Raw genomic sequence first — 15,633 nt, forward strand, 5'->3', positions numbered from 1 at the left:
ATGATAATTATTTCAGCGTGAAATCGAAGCGGTTTACATGAAATAATAAGATCACAGAAGGGGGTAAATACGTTTTTTGATCATTTCAGTTTCTATTCGGTGCTTCACCATAGAGGGTTTTTTTAAAAAAAAAAAAAAAACAAAAAACATTTGTATGCAAAACTCCTATTCAATGCGCAAAAATCTCCATTAAAATATTTTAGTAATAAGCATAGCTGAATTTTCTTAACAGTTTGCCAAAAAATTTCCCCCTGCCCTGCTTCTTGGCCTCCTTTGGATTCGCCCCATCCCCCTGAAGGTGCTCTTCTACCTCAGTGCCGACTAAAGCCCAATTACAGTTCCATTGTGTGTAATTAAGGAGTTATTATCATCTGCATTGCATCTCACAAAGCCTCCACCCTGGAGAAGGTTGCAGCCAGGTTGTAACTGCATCTGTTGCAAAAGGAATATATGCACTCGAATGGTGTCCTCAGCTTAATTTTCTCAATTTTTTGAAGTCAGTTCCTTAAGGCAAGTTCACTAAACGTTGCCAGATCCTCTGAGTTTCTTTCTTTGGTGTAACTATTTTTCTTTCTTTTTTTTTCTTTTGTGTGTGTCTGTGTGTGTAGTATAGAGTATAGAAGGTAATTTCTAGCTGACCCTTACCTAATCAGGTAGACATGAAAAGACAATACCAAAACTGAGGATTTCCCAATTATCTTCCCAAAACTGATATTTCCAAATCCTTGTCAAAAATTAGCAGTATCTTATTAAGATAATAATATGCCAGCGAGGAGGCTTAATTTTTGCCATCTGCCAAAAACAAACATATACACAGTCGTGAACTACAGAGGAACACAGAAATGTCACTGGATAGGAATCTCTTACTTTCTTCAGAATGTCTACTTAACAAGGAGACTGAGACAGAATCCCCCACCTCCAGTTCAGGGACACACCCAGAGTGCTCCTTCTCAAATTTCCAAGGGTCTCTTTCCTGCCTCGAAAGACAGAGTCCCTTCATTCATCCATCCATTCCTCATCCAGAAAGCGTGTCTTTGTCCACCCGTCTCTAGGTGAAGGTGAGTGCCTTCATATTAGCAAGTGAAGGATTCAGATCTGAATAGCCATCATCTCTACCATTAGGCAGTTAGCAGCTAAGTAGGATGCACGCTGCTCTGGAATTTGAATGAAGAAGAGACTACTCGAGCATTTTAACCTCTACTTTTCCTGCCATAGTCTGGCAACAATTACGTTAAGTGACCACAGAACAGTTAACTGGAATGTTCAGGAGGCATAGTAAGTCATTTGGCTGTTTAATCTGCTCTGGACCTAACATCTAATCAGTCTCCTATAGATCCCATCACATGAAAAGCTACCTAACTGTTCCTGTCTTCTCAGGAGAATTTCCCTAGCGCCATAAGATGACTTTGGAACGATATCTAAACCAGGTGACTTACAAAGAGAGAGAAGGTGTGGCCAATAAATCAGCCACAAAGGGGCATATGGTCATCCTGCCCATAACATCACGTGACTGGGGCTTCCCAGAACCAACCTGCCCTCACTGATTAACTCTGTAGTCAGTACAACCTGTGACCGAAAATGTGTATTGACCTTGGGATTACTGGTAGCATAGCAGCACTAGACATGCTATTAAGGACACAAATAACGTGGGAGTCATATTGGAATACATTACTACTCTCCCTCTTGACCGTGTCTCAAGTTTTCTGCAGGAACAGGTAAAAAAACGAAGGAGAGAATTAGTAGCTGAAATGTTCTGCAGTGTAATGAGAAAACTCGTAGTTAGAAAGAAACCACACACACACACACACACACACATACACACATATATATATATGCTAGATAGCAGTCAGATGCTTCTGGTCATGTTCAATTAACAACAAAGGAGTCCTGGGAAACAGTCCTTGGGATACCTAAGGAAATCCGAGAGAAATTGTATTAAGAACAAAGGAGCTTGTAATACAGCAACACCAACCATTGTTCTTGAAAAGGAGCCAGATTTCTTCCCTGAGAACATAAAGTTGTGAACAAAATGGATACAGATCTTTCCCAGGGAGACAAGGCATGAGTCACACGCCTGCAACATATTGATGAGGCATTAGCGCTCCATCTTGCCCATCACTGTGGCTGCCCATGATAGGTTTCATATACCAAGATGCATATGTCTGTCTTGTGAATGAAAGAGAGGGACGTGGCTCATGCAATTATAACAGGCAAAATCTCCAAAAACCAGACTGCAACGGAAATCACAAAATGCCATAATTAATTGCCACCTTCATTATGTATATGTTTGAGCCCCTTATACGGTCGATCATGTTGTTATAATAACCTAAGGGAAAGAACCAGACCGAGGGAGGGGGAAACAGCTAGGAAACATTTCCCTTCGTAGATCTGAATAAACACAAGCTTATGTTCTTTGCTTTGTCTCATCTAATATAGTTTATCCTGTCATGGTTTCTCGTTTTCTGTCATTCAGTAGAGTCTCGGTTCTCAGTCCAAGTAAAAGCTGAACGGAATGACTTTTTACTTTTTCCAATTCATAAACAGTGACACCTAACTAAAGTCATGACTCTTACCCTTGTGCCTGCTTTGCACCCTCTCGCTCCTCACCTTGGTGATGAGATCTCCCTCACCACTTTATCTTTTCTCCCTGTAGAAAACCTATAGAGATTTCCGATTGCAAGGCGTCCTGGATTCTACCTTAAACAGCAAGACCTATGAGACCATCCGAAACCGCCTCACTGTGGAGGAAGCTACAGCGTCAGTGAGCGAGGGTGGGGGCTTACAGGGCATCAGCATGAAGGATAGCGATGAGGAAGATGAAGAAGACGACTAGACCATTCTCCGGTTCGAAGAGTCCCCTGGGGTGGAGTCCTGTAATCAATGCATGTCCTTAGTCTGTTAGTTAACTCCATTAGGGAATTTTCTGTCAACTACCATCCCCATGAGATGTTTACCAAGACACTTACCATTTTAGCTACGTGGTACCAAGATTAACAAATGACCACCTTCAGATCCATGGTTTCCTGGTTTCCGTGTCTATATGTTTACAAGCAATATGGAACACCATTCTTAAACCCTGTTCATGGAGAGGATACATAGTTCAGCTGCTAGGTGTGTCCCTGTTGTTAGCAGAACAAAAATGCTTCACCCTGTACTACGTATGCACTGATGGGAAGTGGCCATGGGAGCTATCATGCTGGGCATTTCCATGTCTCTGTTTTATGTATGTGGGTACCAGGTATTTAAATGGGTACATGAATAATTTAATTTAACAACCTAGAACTGCTTGATTTGGGTTTCAGTATTGTTCTTGTTCTATGGGATGGAAAAAATGGCATGGTTCCAACAGCCAACTTAAGCTTTTCTCATCCCCTAAAACTGAAAGCGGTGGACCCCTTGTGTCCTGGTTAACCCAGCTTTGCATTTATTCATGTAGTTTCCCCCACCAAAAAAAAGTTACATATCAATGGATTAATTATTTTAACTGTCATGGCAAGGGGCCATCTGATCAGGACTTAGCATCAAGCAAAGTTCAGACCAACTGTCTTCTGTCAGAGTTTATCCTAGTAAATGTTACATTTTGCTTTTCTGTTTCAATAACTGTATATGTAAAAACACACAAAACAAAACAAAGCCTATTGAAATGACAACCCTAGACTATAAATGTATTTATAATAAGATATGGATATTTCCTCCAGTAGACTGTAACCATAACTTCAATTATTTTGTTCCACACTGTTTTTTATATCTGTCATGTACATTGCTCTTGGACCTGTAACTGAGCGCCCCTGGGGCCCGCTGTAGACCTGTTTCTCTCTGTGGAAAATAGTGGATCCATCTTGCTTTTTGCCTTATATAAAAAGCCTACAGTTATAAAAGTGTGGGAGACTGTGGCTTCTCAATAAATAATTATTCAAATGTCCTAAGAACGTGTGTTGGAGCCCACCTTCTTCCGTCTCCTCTGAAAGCCCCACTGAAGCAGAAGAAGCCGGGAGAGGCGGGAAAGGCAGGGCAGAGGTGACTCTCTAGAGTGTTCTTGACACTGTTGGTGTGGGCTGCTGAGAGGCTGCCCAGAATTCCACTAATTCACACTCCACTCACTCGGGATCTGATGTTGGGCAGATTATGCTTGCATCATAGGATAAATAAGGGTTTGCTGAGCGAGCGAGTGGTGTAAACGAGAGGAATGTTTCTCCTGTACGGAGGGAAGGCCAACAAACTGTTTTTAAGCACCACTTTAACAGCAGTGTTTGCATTCAAACAAAGTGTGTGCCAATTATATATGATTCTTATATATTTGTTAAAGCATTTTTTTTTTTCAAGATTCTCTAAGACATGGAGTACTCTTCTCGCTCCCCGGCTCCTGTCAACTATATAATCACCTGGGTTTGAAAGAAATTAAACGTGTCCCTTTGCTTGCTTCGTTTGTGTCTGTCACAAACTAGGCTGACCTCTCTATGGGGCTAAGACGTAGTGGGATTGCTTTCTTGAGAAGGCAGGGGAGAATGATTGCCAGTTGTTCTCAGCGAAGCAGCTCTCCCGAGGGCACGCTCACTGTTTACCTCTTCAGGTCTGCAGGAGCAAATCCTTCCTGCTCTCGGTGGGTGTGCAAGCACTCTATTGACCAACTCTTCCAAGCGCTGAGTCATCTATCCATTACCTTACTTAAGGCTCTGAGTAAGGATGGGGAGAGCCCTGCGTGATCGTCACTATAGATGAAGACGTTAAGATCCAAAGGTATGGGAGCTGGATGTAATAGGTCACATGTCTAATCCCAGCGACTGGGATTTAGAATTAGGAAGAACAGGAGTTCAAAGCCAGCCTAAACCACACACCAAGTTTTAGGCGAGCCTAGGCAGCAGGAGACCCTGTCTCAACATTCCCCCATCCACCTACCCCCACAAAAGCACAAAGGATTAGCTAATTGACCCGAAGATACACAGGTCAATCGGAATAGAAAGGCCTGTGATTTCAGACAATGTTTTTGTTATACTCAGTGTTGCAAAACTATAGCATCTATTTCATGCAAGAATTACAGACAATTTTCAAATGTGCCAAATAAAAAGGAAGCATCCTAGCATTTTAAAACTTGGGTTGTGTGGGTGGTTTTCAGGATCCCTGGGGTGGGGACTATGTGAGCAGGTTGTATAACCAAAGGGCATGAAGAGAGCCAGGCTAGAAAAGACTACACCTCCGCAGCCAAGGTCAAAAGAGAAGTAAGATTCCCTCCAAATAGAGCCCCTCACCACCTACCATGTGAACTCAGTTAGACAGTGTCCCCCAGCGTAGCAATGTGGGAAAAGGGGGGAGGACAGGAAATGACACACAAGAAAGATCAGAGAGAAAGCTTTAGCCAAGTTCAACCCTCAAGTCACCCTGGCCAGAAGTACAAACCAAGGACCAGAGTTCCGGGACCTTGAGCTTTCTCTTTTTCCTTTAGAACAAATGTACTGAAGAGAAGAAATCCTAAAAGGCAGCTCTGTATTTTACCCCAGGGTGAACTCATTCACAGCACACACACAAACTCAGGAATAGAAAGCCCCTAACCATCCCTGACAAGCCCCTGGCCCATGAGCCTCTGCTTCTCACTTACCAAGGGCAACCACCATCCTCATTCCCAATGTGTAGAGAGACTTTCCTATTCTTTTTTATTATTATTGATTTCTGTTGAGCTCTACATTTTTCTCTGCTCCCCTCCCCTTCAACCCTCTCCCAAGGTCCCATGCTCCCAATTTACTTAGGAGATCTTGTCTTTTTCTACTACCCATGTAGATTAGATCCATGTATGTCTCTCTTAGGGTCCTCATTGTTGCCTAGATTCTCTGGGATTGTGATTTGCAGGCTGGTTTTCTTTGCTTAGACTTTCCTATTCTGTCTACGTAATCATGCTCACAGGACACGTCCACTCACGTGTAGTCATTCTGTTGCTGAGATAGCTGTGGTTCATTTCATGGTGGCTATGCGCCTACTGATCTATGAATATGCCACAACGGATGTATCCAGGTCACGATGTCATTTTCCATTTTGGGTGGTTACAAAGACTGCTGCTGTGACTAACTTTTATGTGTTCTCTGGTGCAGTTGTTGGGCCACAGGGCAAAGATATGCATATTTTTGGAAGATGCTGCCAGCTTTTTGTGACATTTCAACCTCACCAACTGTGTGTCAACATCCCTATCCTTCTCCTTGGCAAAGCTAAGTATTGCCACTCTTTAAAGCCTTGACATCCTGTTAAGTGAACTAGTGGTTTATGATGGCAGTTCCAAGGTTACAAAAATGGAATTGATTTCGTGTGGGTACATGCGTTGGTGATTTGGATAGCCTCTTTTGGGCAGTCTAAGTTTGATCCTTCCCTTTTTGGGGAAGATGAAAATTCTAGAACTACTTGAAGGCTGTGGAGGTAAAGGAGATGTCAAGGGGGTAAGGGAAAAGCAGCCCTTCGCTTGACAATCCATCCATGCACCGGGAGCACACGCTGGTCATGCTCATTGCCAAAATCACCTCAGCCTGCTACCCCATTTCCTCTAACGTCAGCAGGGGAATCTTTTGAAAAGGCAAGAATCATCTGGGCCCTCCCCTAATTGAAGGCACCCAGTTTCTCCCAAACTTTTTCTTAGAATGAATCTCAAACTCCTTAATGCAGCATGTAAGGCCATGTCCAGTGACTCTTGCCTACCTCTCCAGCTGCTCGCGTTAGCCCTGCTGCTCTCTGGGATGTTCCGCACTTACCACCTCTTGCTTCCACTCTCCACCTGGTTCTTCCCACCTGGGCTCCCACCCAGTGCTGTTTCTTCCCGTCTCTCAACTCTCAGCTAAACTGGACTTTTCCAAGGAAGTATGCAAAGTCACCTACATTGTGGATCCTCACCCTCGGCTGCTCTCTCCTGGCGCGTCACAGCTACTCCCGACTAGGTTCTTTACACACACACACACCCATGTATATCTTAGCACCCATCTCCACTTCAGGGAGATCTGCTTGCACCAGACTCCCCGCTCTAGCCCCAGTGTCCTCCTAAGTAGAGACTATTGAACAAAGGAGGAAAGGATACAGATGGAGAGGTCTTGGTTGCTCTTAGAATCCTTGGGTGGTATGAATCTTTGAAAGCCTCTCTTGAGTAAATGGTACAAGACTCAGAGGATGGAGAAGGAACGTGAAGCTCACAGAATAGCTTAACTTGAAGAGCCCTTCGAGAGAACCGGATAGGACAGGGCACAGTGGAGGGAGATAGTGTAATAAGCCACTCGGCTGGGCTTCTACAGAGATCAGAAGTCCCCTGGGTTCCCAGAGCACATATTTAAGCAAATACCTGTTTACTTAAAGCACTAAGAAATAGGCTCTCAGCCCTAACTGGGACATCGTATTGCATGGCCCCTCCACAAGGCTAAGGGACAAAAGCAGGAACAAAAGGATTGCAAACGCTAGAGGTTGACTGCTGTGAAGTGTTGTCTTCTGACCGTGGCAGGGCTATTGCCCTCGTGAACTTAGAACACCTAAGGTTGCAAGTTTAAGACTTAAGCAAGATCAGGCCAGTCAACACTTCACTGCGAACTGGGAAGGTCCCGCCCTTGATTGAGAAGCTCACGGCAGTCTATAACTGCTAAAGGGGGAGAAGTCCGTTTTCTTCAGTGGTTTGGTCCATGGTAGGTCTCCCACGCTCCAGTAGATGGCCCTACATCCATGTACATATATAAGGCATTAAGTGAACTCCATGGGTTATAAAGGAAGACCATAAAGAGGAGGAAGAGGGAGGAGGAGACGAGGAGGGGGCTAAGAACAGGATAAGAAAGAAAACATTGAATATAGGTTGGCAATGTGTTCTAGGGGAGAGTTAGAGGGGGAGACTGGAAGATGGATATGGTCTAAACACATTATGTTCATGTATGAAATTCTGAAAATGTATCATTTTAAAAATAAGTTCCTTGTTCTAGGGCCTCCTGCATCACGGAAAGATTTACCCAGGGTCTTGGGAGAGATTGTGTCGGGACAGCGTGATTAAGGTATGAGGGGAAGATGTCTCGCACCCTATAGTTTGGATTTGTTGGTCTACTCAGCCAACAGATAACTAGTGTCTTGTTTTTATTTTTTTCACATTGACATTTATGAGGTAGAGGACTGTGGAGATAAACCAATCTGTAAAGCTCTTGTCTTGTATTACAAGGATCTGAAGTCCATTCTCAGCACCCATATTAGGGGGGAAAGGTCAGGTGAGAGCTGGAGCTAGGTCACCCCCCGAAGTTCACTTGGAGCCATCTTAGTTAGGGTTTCTACTGCTGCGATTAAACACCATGACCAGAGAGTAAGCTGGGGAGGAAAGGGTTTATTTGGCTTACACTTCAACATTGCGTTTCATCACTGAAAAAAGTCAGGACAGGAACTCAAATAGAGCAGGATCCTAGAGGCAGGAGCTGATGCAGAGGCCATAGAGGGGTGCTACTTACTGGCTTGCTTCTTGGGGTTTGCTCAGCCCAGTTTTTTATAGAACCCAGGACCAGCAGCCTAGGGATGGCATCACCCACCATGGACTGGGACCTCCCCCATTGATCGCTAAATGAGAAAATGCCTTACAACAGGCTCTCATGGAGGCGTTTCCTCAGCTGAGGCTCCTTCCTCTCTGATGACTCTAGCTTGGGTCAAGTTGACACACAAAACCATCAAGCACACCAGCCAACTTAGCCTATACCATGAGTTGAAAGCCAGTAAGACCCTACGTCAAAGAACAAGGCAGAGACTGGGGAGATTGCGCTTACAGCACTTGCTGCACAAGAATGCACACTAGCCGGGCGGTGGTGGCGCATGCCTTTAATCCGAGCACTTGGGAGGCAGAGGCAGGCCGATCTCTGTGAGTTCGAGACCAGCCTGGTCTACAAGAGCTAGTTCCAGGACAGGCTCCAAAACCACAGAGAAACCCTGTCTCAAAAAACCAAAAAAAAAAAAAAAAAAAAAAATGCACACTAAATGTCTCATCCCCGTGATCAACTTAAATGTCAGGTGGAGTGGGGAGTTCAGTGTCCTCAAGATGGACAGGGGACCTGAAGAGCAAGCTGGTTGGACAGACTAGCAGTACTGACGAATTCCAGATTCAACTGAAGACCTTGCCTCAACGAATAATATGGAGAGTGGTTCAGGAAGACTCCCAACATCAGTTGTGGTCCTAAATACACTCACACACACACATACATGTAAACTCACACATGTGAACATGCATACCATGCATATACACACTTGAGACCCCACAAAATCACAATAACAAAATCATATTATAACAAAAATAAAAACCAGGTGGATGGCACTGGAGAATACAACACTTGAAGCTGTCCTCTGGCCTACACATGCGTGTGCACACAGAGAAGAGAAAGAGAGAGAGATCAAATAGAACAGAATTACACGAAGCAAAAAAAAAAAAAATCAATCTTATCCCCACCAGCCTCTTTCCCTAAAGTAGCCATTGCTAACAGATGGTCAAATATTCTCCCAGATATGTCTACATTATAAACAAGTATATTAGATATATATTTGACACAGATGACATGGATTCATATAAATGTTAATCATCCTAAATCTAGTTTGTAAAACACATTTTCCACTTGTCTTTATAGAGGTGTCTGTATGTCTGCTATATAGACTGTCCATATAACTTTGCTAAGGGTGTACTGCATTTAAGGAGATTTTTCTGGTCAAAGAAGAGACAGGAGCCAAGTAAGGCAAAATGAAAATTTAGGATAAGATTATGATGGATCAAAACAAAGTGGAGGAAATGAGCCATCTGTGGGAGTGACCCAAGAAACTGTTTGAAAATGTGTGACTGAAGAATTTGTGAAATACCCCAGAGCCAATCACAGTCTAACTGCAGGATTGCAGTTGTCTGTTTATGTGTCTGTCTCTGCTAGACTGCCAACTACTTGAGGTCAGGGACTGTGTATGCTGGGCGGGTGCATAGGATATAGTAGGCAATCAATACATGTTGGCTGAATTGAACGAGTGAACATCAGACCCAAGTATGATCATGACCATGAAAGCACAAATGTTTTGTGATTTTATCTGGTATGTGATATGTATATATGTATGGTATGTGTTCATGTTGGTGAGTGAAGGCACGTGTGTGTGGCCCACAGCAAGAGTGTGGAAGTCAGAGGACCAACTCGGATGTGGCTTCTTACCTTCTACCTTGTTTGAGACAGGGCATCTTTGTTGTTTGTTCACCACTGTGTGTGACAGGGATTCTCCTGTCTCTGCATCCTATCTTGTTGTAGGAGCACTGGAATGGAGGTATGAGCCTTGGGATTGAGGCGGGAATATTGGGATGGAGGTAGGAGCATTGGGGTGGATGTAGGAGCATTGGGATGGACGGAGGAGCATTGGGGTGGAGGTAGGAGCATTGGATGGAGGTAGGAGCATTGGATGGAGGTAGGAGCATTGGGGTAAAGGTAGGAGCATTGGGATGGAGGTAGGAGCATTGGATGGAGGTAGGATCATTGGGGTGGATGTAGGAGCACTGGGTGGATGTAGGAGCATTGGGGTGGATGTAGGAGCATTGGGGTGGATGTAGGAGCATTGGGGTGGATGTAGGAGCATTGGGGTGGATTAGGATCATTGGGGTGGATGTAGGAGGATTGGGATAGAGGTAGGAGCATTGGGATAGAGGTAGGAGCATTGGGGTGGAGGTAGGAGCATTGGGGTGGAGGTAGGAGCATTGGGGTGGAGGTAGGAGCATTGGGGTGGAGGTAGGAGCATTGGGATGGAGGTGTAGGCTCTCATGGCTGGCTTTCTGTGAGTTCTGGTGATTCAAGCTCAAATTCTCATGCTTGCATAGCAAGCATTTTACCCACAGAACCATATTCTCTCTCTCTCTCTCCTTTCTCCCTTCTCCCTTTGAGTATTAGAGTAGAAGGCAGAACACTATGTAAGTCACCACAAATATGGCCTGAATTTCCCAGGCAGGCATGAACAACCGTGCTGTCAAAGGTTTGTGTTTCCACAGGAATTTTAGAAAGTCAACCGAACAACCAGAGTTGTGTCATCATTGCTTAAGCAGAAAGTTTAATAAGTTAATTTACTTCAAATGTTAAGCTCCAAAGCAAGTGTGTTCTTTGTGGCCAGCTTCCACCAGACACATGATTAGCAAATCTGAAATTAAATCAAATTATGCACATTTTGCAATACTTGTTAAACAATTTTTTTAAAATAAATATTCATCTTTTATTCAAGGTTGTTTTGCTTCTTCGTCTAAATACTAAAATTATCATTTGTTTTCCTTTTAACAAAATCATGCATTTCACCCATAGTTATGAATCTGCTTTTATTGTAACTAAGCAAAACACGAGGAAAAGGGTGGCTGGGGCGCCGTCTGCCAGCAGAGTTCTCTCCCCTAACGATAGTCCATTGAAGCTCAAAGGAAAACACCAAGCAACAAGCTGATCCCAGCCATCAGCTAGCAGAGGAATAAAACAATGACTACTACCCACGCAATACCAAGAAAACAGAATGCAAAGGCACAATGCGGCAGAAGGGGCACAAAGCAAGTGTCTTAGCTCTTGAGAATCGGTGGTGGCATGGCCAATCAATTGGAAACAAGATGACGTTGGCATGCTTTTCTCTGCCCAGAGAGAAGCTGGCTTTGCCTGCTAGGTGCTGAGCATGATCACGAAGAGTAAGCCACCCTCAGAGCAGGAAAAATGGGACCGGAGACAGTCACATTTCAAGAGTGGAGAAATGTTTAAGAGAAAAACAAAGGTAACAAAAGGATGCTAAGTACTTGTGATACAAAGTAAAGCCCAGTTTATGAGGAAGTTATGGCTGCATTTTAAATCCAAGTGTCGCTGTGTTATTGTGAACGAGACAGATGGACTGTGCTCCTTACGGTCTCCTCAGACAAGTCTTGGAACCCAGCTTTGAACATCATAAATTCCTCTTTAGTATTTTTGATTAAATATTAATAGTTAACCTTGAATTAAAGCATGCTTCTTAAAAAACAACAAGCAAGCCACCAAGATGATAGGCTTAAAAGTTGCAAGGCAATTAAACACTTGAACCCTTCAGACCCTCCATCAAACAACTCTTGGTTTTGTGATATTGGAAGTAAATTTCTGTGCTGTTTATGACAGGACAAGGAAATGACTAAAGGTGAGCGTGATAAAATGATCCTGAAGAAATGAGGACCAACTCTCAACTCCCAAATCCAGGAAATGGGTTTCTTTCTGCATCCTTATCCAGTGAGATCATCTCTGTCTCATTTTTTTCTACCCTATTAGTTAAATAAGTTCCTCTATATTTTCCTCATTGTAAGACAAACTACTGTTCAGTTTTAAGAACTCTGAAGCTGGAATGCACTCCCCCACTGTAAGGAAACACTCACACGGCATCTACCCTCTGTCATTCCCAAACCTATGTGACAAGGCCACTCCGCACAGTCTCAAACTCTTTCAAAGAATGCATTTTAAATATTTTTTAGAAGGAGGTGCCTGTCCCAGGGAGGATATTTCCCAAAGTGAAGTGAAGGCAGAAGCGGTAATGTAGCACCGATTCTTCACCAAGGTGTGTGGGTCTCTGAGAAGAGGAGGGACCTGGATGAAACCTTGTAAATACTGAAGTAAGGATGGAGGGTCTATAGGATGCAGAGCACAGGGTGACAGGCATCGAGGGTCATTAGAAGAAGGGTTAAATGCACAGGCTGTAAGGGCAGGCATGATGGCTCAGTTGATACAGTGCCTTCCCTGAAAGCACAAAGACTGGAATTTGATCCCAAGAACCCAGGAAAGAAAGCCAAGCTTCGTGGCATACACTCATTATCTCAGCACAGGTTAATCTGAGACAAGAGGATCCCGGTATTTTGCTGGCAAGCCAACTTGACCTAATCTGGAAGGATTTGCCCAGTGAAAGACCCCATCTCAAAAAAAAAAAAAAATCAAAGTCATTATCACTTGTCAGTAAAAGTTCTGGGTGGTCACAAGCTAGAATCATCAGAGAGGAGGGAGCCTTAAATGAGAAAAATGCCCTCCCTAAAATTAGGCTATAGGCAAGCCTCTAGGGCATTTTCTTAATGATTGATGGGGGAGGACCCAGGCCATTGTGAGTGGAGACACTCCTAGTTTTCATTTTAAAAAAGAAAGAAGAAAAACAAGCAAGCTGAGCAAGTCATGTGGAGCAAGCCAGTAAGCAGCACCCCTCTATAGCCTCTGCACTAGCTCCTGCCTCCAGGTTCCTGCCCTATGTGAGTTCCTGTGCTGACTTCCGTCAATGATGAACCACAGTGTGGAAGCATAAGCCAAATAAACCCTTTTCTCCCCAACTTACATTTTGGTCATGGAGTTTCCTCACAGAAATAGAAACCCTAACTAAGACAGGGAATAACTCTGGAGATCGTGCTGTGAACTCTACATGCATGTACATGTGTGCTTGCACACATACATAAACCTACACACATATACACATAGACACACACACACCTGCAACAGAAAGAACACAGATTTGGTCCAGATTTCAGATAACCGGCAGGAATGTGACCTTATGAAAATTACCTCATGTTTAATTCCCAGTTTTATCATCTATCAGACAGAACAAATGAAAATCATGCACAATATATTGTCTGTATTAGAGGTTCATAGGAGGGCTCAGTAGTTAAGTCTTCGTAGCGCTCTCTCTCTCTCTCTCTCTCTCTCTCTCACACACACACACACACACACACACACAATTTTGAAAAACACTCCCATAATATTCATGGTACTCTTCCCCAGCCAATCATTACTTGTACCTCACCGGGTTCACACCTAGGTAAGACTGTTGCTTATTTTTCTTCTCCTGCAGAATGCCTAGAATCTTCCAACACTGAGTAGACCAGAAAAGCTGTGGTTAGTACCAGCTTGATTTCTCTGTGTCCTGTGACTCAGGTTGGTGGTATCCTCAGCAATAGGTCTTCAACTTACCCTCAAGTTCGAGAGAGTAACCAAGAGCAGTGGCACTGCCTGTAATGTTTGGGGGGTGTCTACGGACTCCATTGACCAACAACTGAAAAGAGGTAAACCACGCCAAGTACTAGACTTTTCATTTGGTGTCCTAGGGTGCCTGGGGTATGTATTGTTCCCCTTCCCCCGACTATAGAGCAACACTATTTAAACTTCTTTTATATGTGTATGTATTCAAGAAGCTTCTATGGTAAGAGGTGTCATGTGACTTTTTCAAAGGTCTTGAGTGTTAGTTATCCCTGCTGCTACTCCCTCCACTAATCTGCTCTCCATTCCTCAGTCATTTAACCCATTCCTTTTTTCTCCTTTCCCCTTCATACCACCTTGGTTCTGCTCTTCTTTCCTTGAACTGTCTCCATGATTCCATGTGAGCTTTCTGAATTCTGTGGGCATTGCATTTAAACACACATCTCTAGAGCTGCAAAGCTAGTACCTACATAAGAGACAGGACATTTTACATTTCTCTCTCCAGGTTTGGGTTACCTCACTCATCCGTTTGCCTAAAAATCTACAATCACTTTTTTCTTTATAGCTGAATAATATTGCACTATGCATATACCGTATTCTTATTATCCATTCACCACTGGATAGACATTTAGACTGTTTCTACTTCCTGGTTATTATGAATAGAACAGCAACGGCAATGTATGAGTCAATATCTCTGTAGTAGGATATAGAATCCTTGGGAATATGACCAGGAGTGATATAATCATATCACCTGGTAGATCTATTTCTAGCTTCTCAAGGAACCTCCATGCTGATTTCCATAAAGGCTACACTAGTCTGTGCTTTCCCCAATAGCGAATGAGCATTCTCATTGCCCTGTAGCCAAGCCATCTTTCTTGTTGATAATTGTATTTATTTTATCATAGCCATTCTGACTGAAGTAACCAGCCACTTTCTGATCACATTTAAAACTAGCTCCATAAGAGAAACTCATGCCTTGTACAGTTAACTGGGCCAAAGTTGGCAGCTGGCTAGGGCATAGACCCTGTGGGAAAATCGAACACTATCATTCTGCTAAGTGGACAAAGTGTTATGCTTCCCCCTGAGTTCTTGTCTTTACATTCACAGATTAGTGCAGCACTCATCAGAGAAACTTTCTTTTCTAGTTGATGGTGACAAAAACAGAGAGCCATAACTGCTAACCAGACAGAATAGGAGCCTGTAGTAGGCTTCATTCGAAATGAGACAACTGTGTCCCATCCTGCAGTAACTTAAATGAGAATCACCCTATATATCGGAAGAGTTGGTCCTTGGTTTAGGGGACTGTTTGGGACGGATAAGGAGGGGTGACCTTGTTGGGAGAGGAATGTCACTGGCAGCAGGCTTTGAGGTTTCAAAAGACTAGCACCATTCCCCAGTGCCATGTCTGCCTCCTGCAGGGGAAGCGAATGTGAGCTCCCAGCTGCTGCTCCAGCACCATGCCTGCCTACCTGCCATGCCCCCTGGCATGATGGTATGGATTTGTAGTCCTCTGGAACTGGAAAAGCATCAAATAAACTTTTTTTCTATAAGTTGCCTTGATCATAGTAAGGTTTTTATTCTTCATTCTTTCTACCAAGATTAAGGGGTCATAGCCAAAGAATGTGTAGAAAGATTGTAGGAGCTAAAGGCAGGAGATGCCTGCAGTGAAACAGTATTTGCTATACTTGACAATACAGCACCCCTGTGA

General features: G+C 43.6%; 1 protein-coding gene across 5 annotated transcripts in view; it reads left to right on the forward strand.

Annotated features, from left to right (window-relative positions):
- Nucleotides 1-3,918, forward strand: part of Cadps (calcium dependent secretion activator) — a 449,091-nt gene extending 445,173 nt beyond the window's left edge. For all 5 annotated transcript variants that reach the window (XM_057770611.1, XM_057770615.1, XM_057770612.1 and 2 more), the window contains one exon: nucleotides 2,654-3,918. In XM_057770611.1, the coding sequence (XP_057626594.1) occupies nucleotides 2,654-2,833 (180 nt within the window). In that variant the 3' untranslated portion in view covers nucleotides 2,834-3,918. The remainder of the gene's footprint in view (nucleotides 1-2,653) is intronic.
- The last annotated feature ends 11,715 nt before the right edge of the window (nucleotides 3,919-15,633 follow it).

The sequence above is a fragment of the Chionomys nivalis genome, chromosome 5, assembly GCF_950005125.1.
Source record: "Chionomys nivalis chromosome 5, mChiNiv1.1, whole genome shotgun sequence".
NCBI classification, from domain to species: domain Eukaryota; kingdom Metazoa; phylum Chordata; class Mammalia; order Rodentia; family Cricetidae; genus Chionomys; species Chionomys nivalis.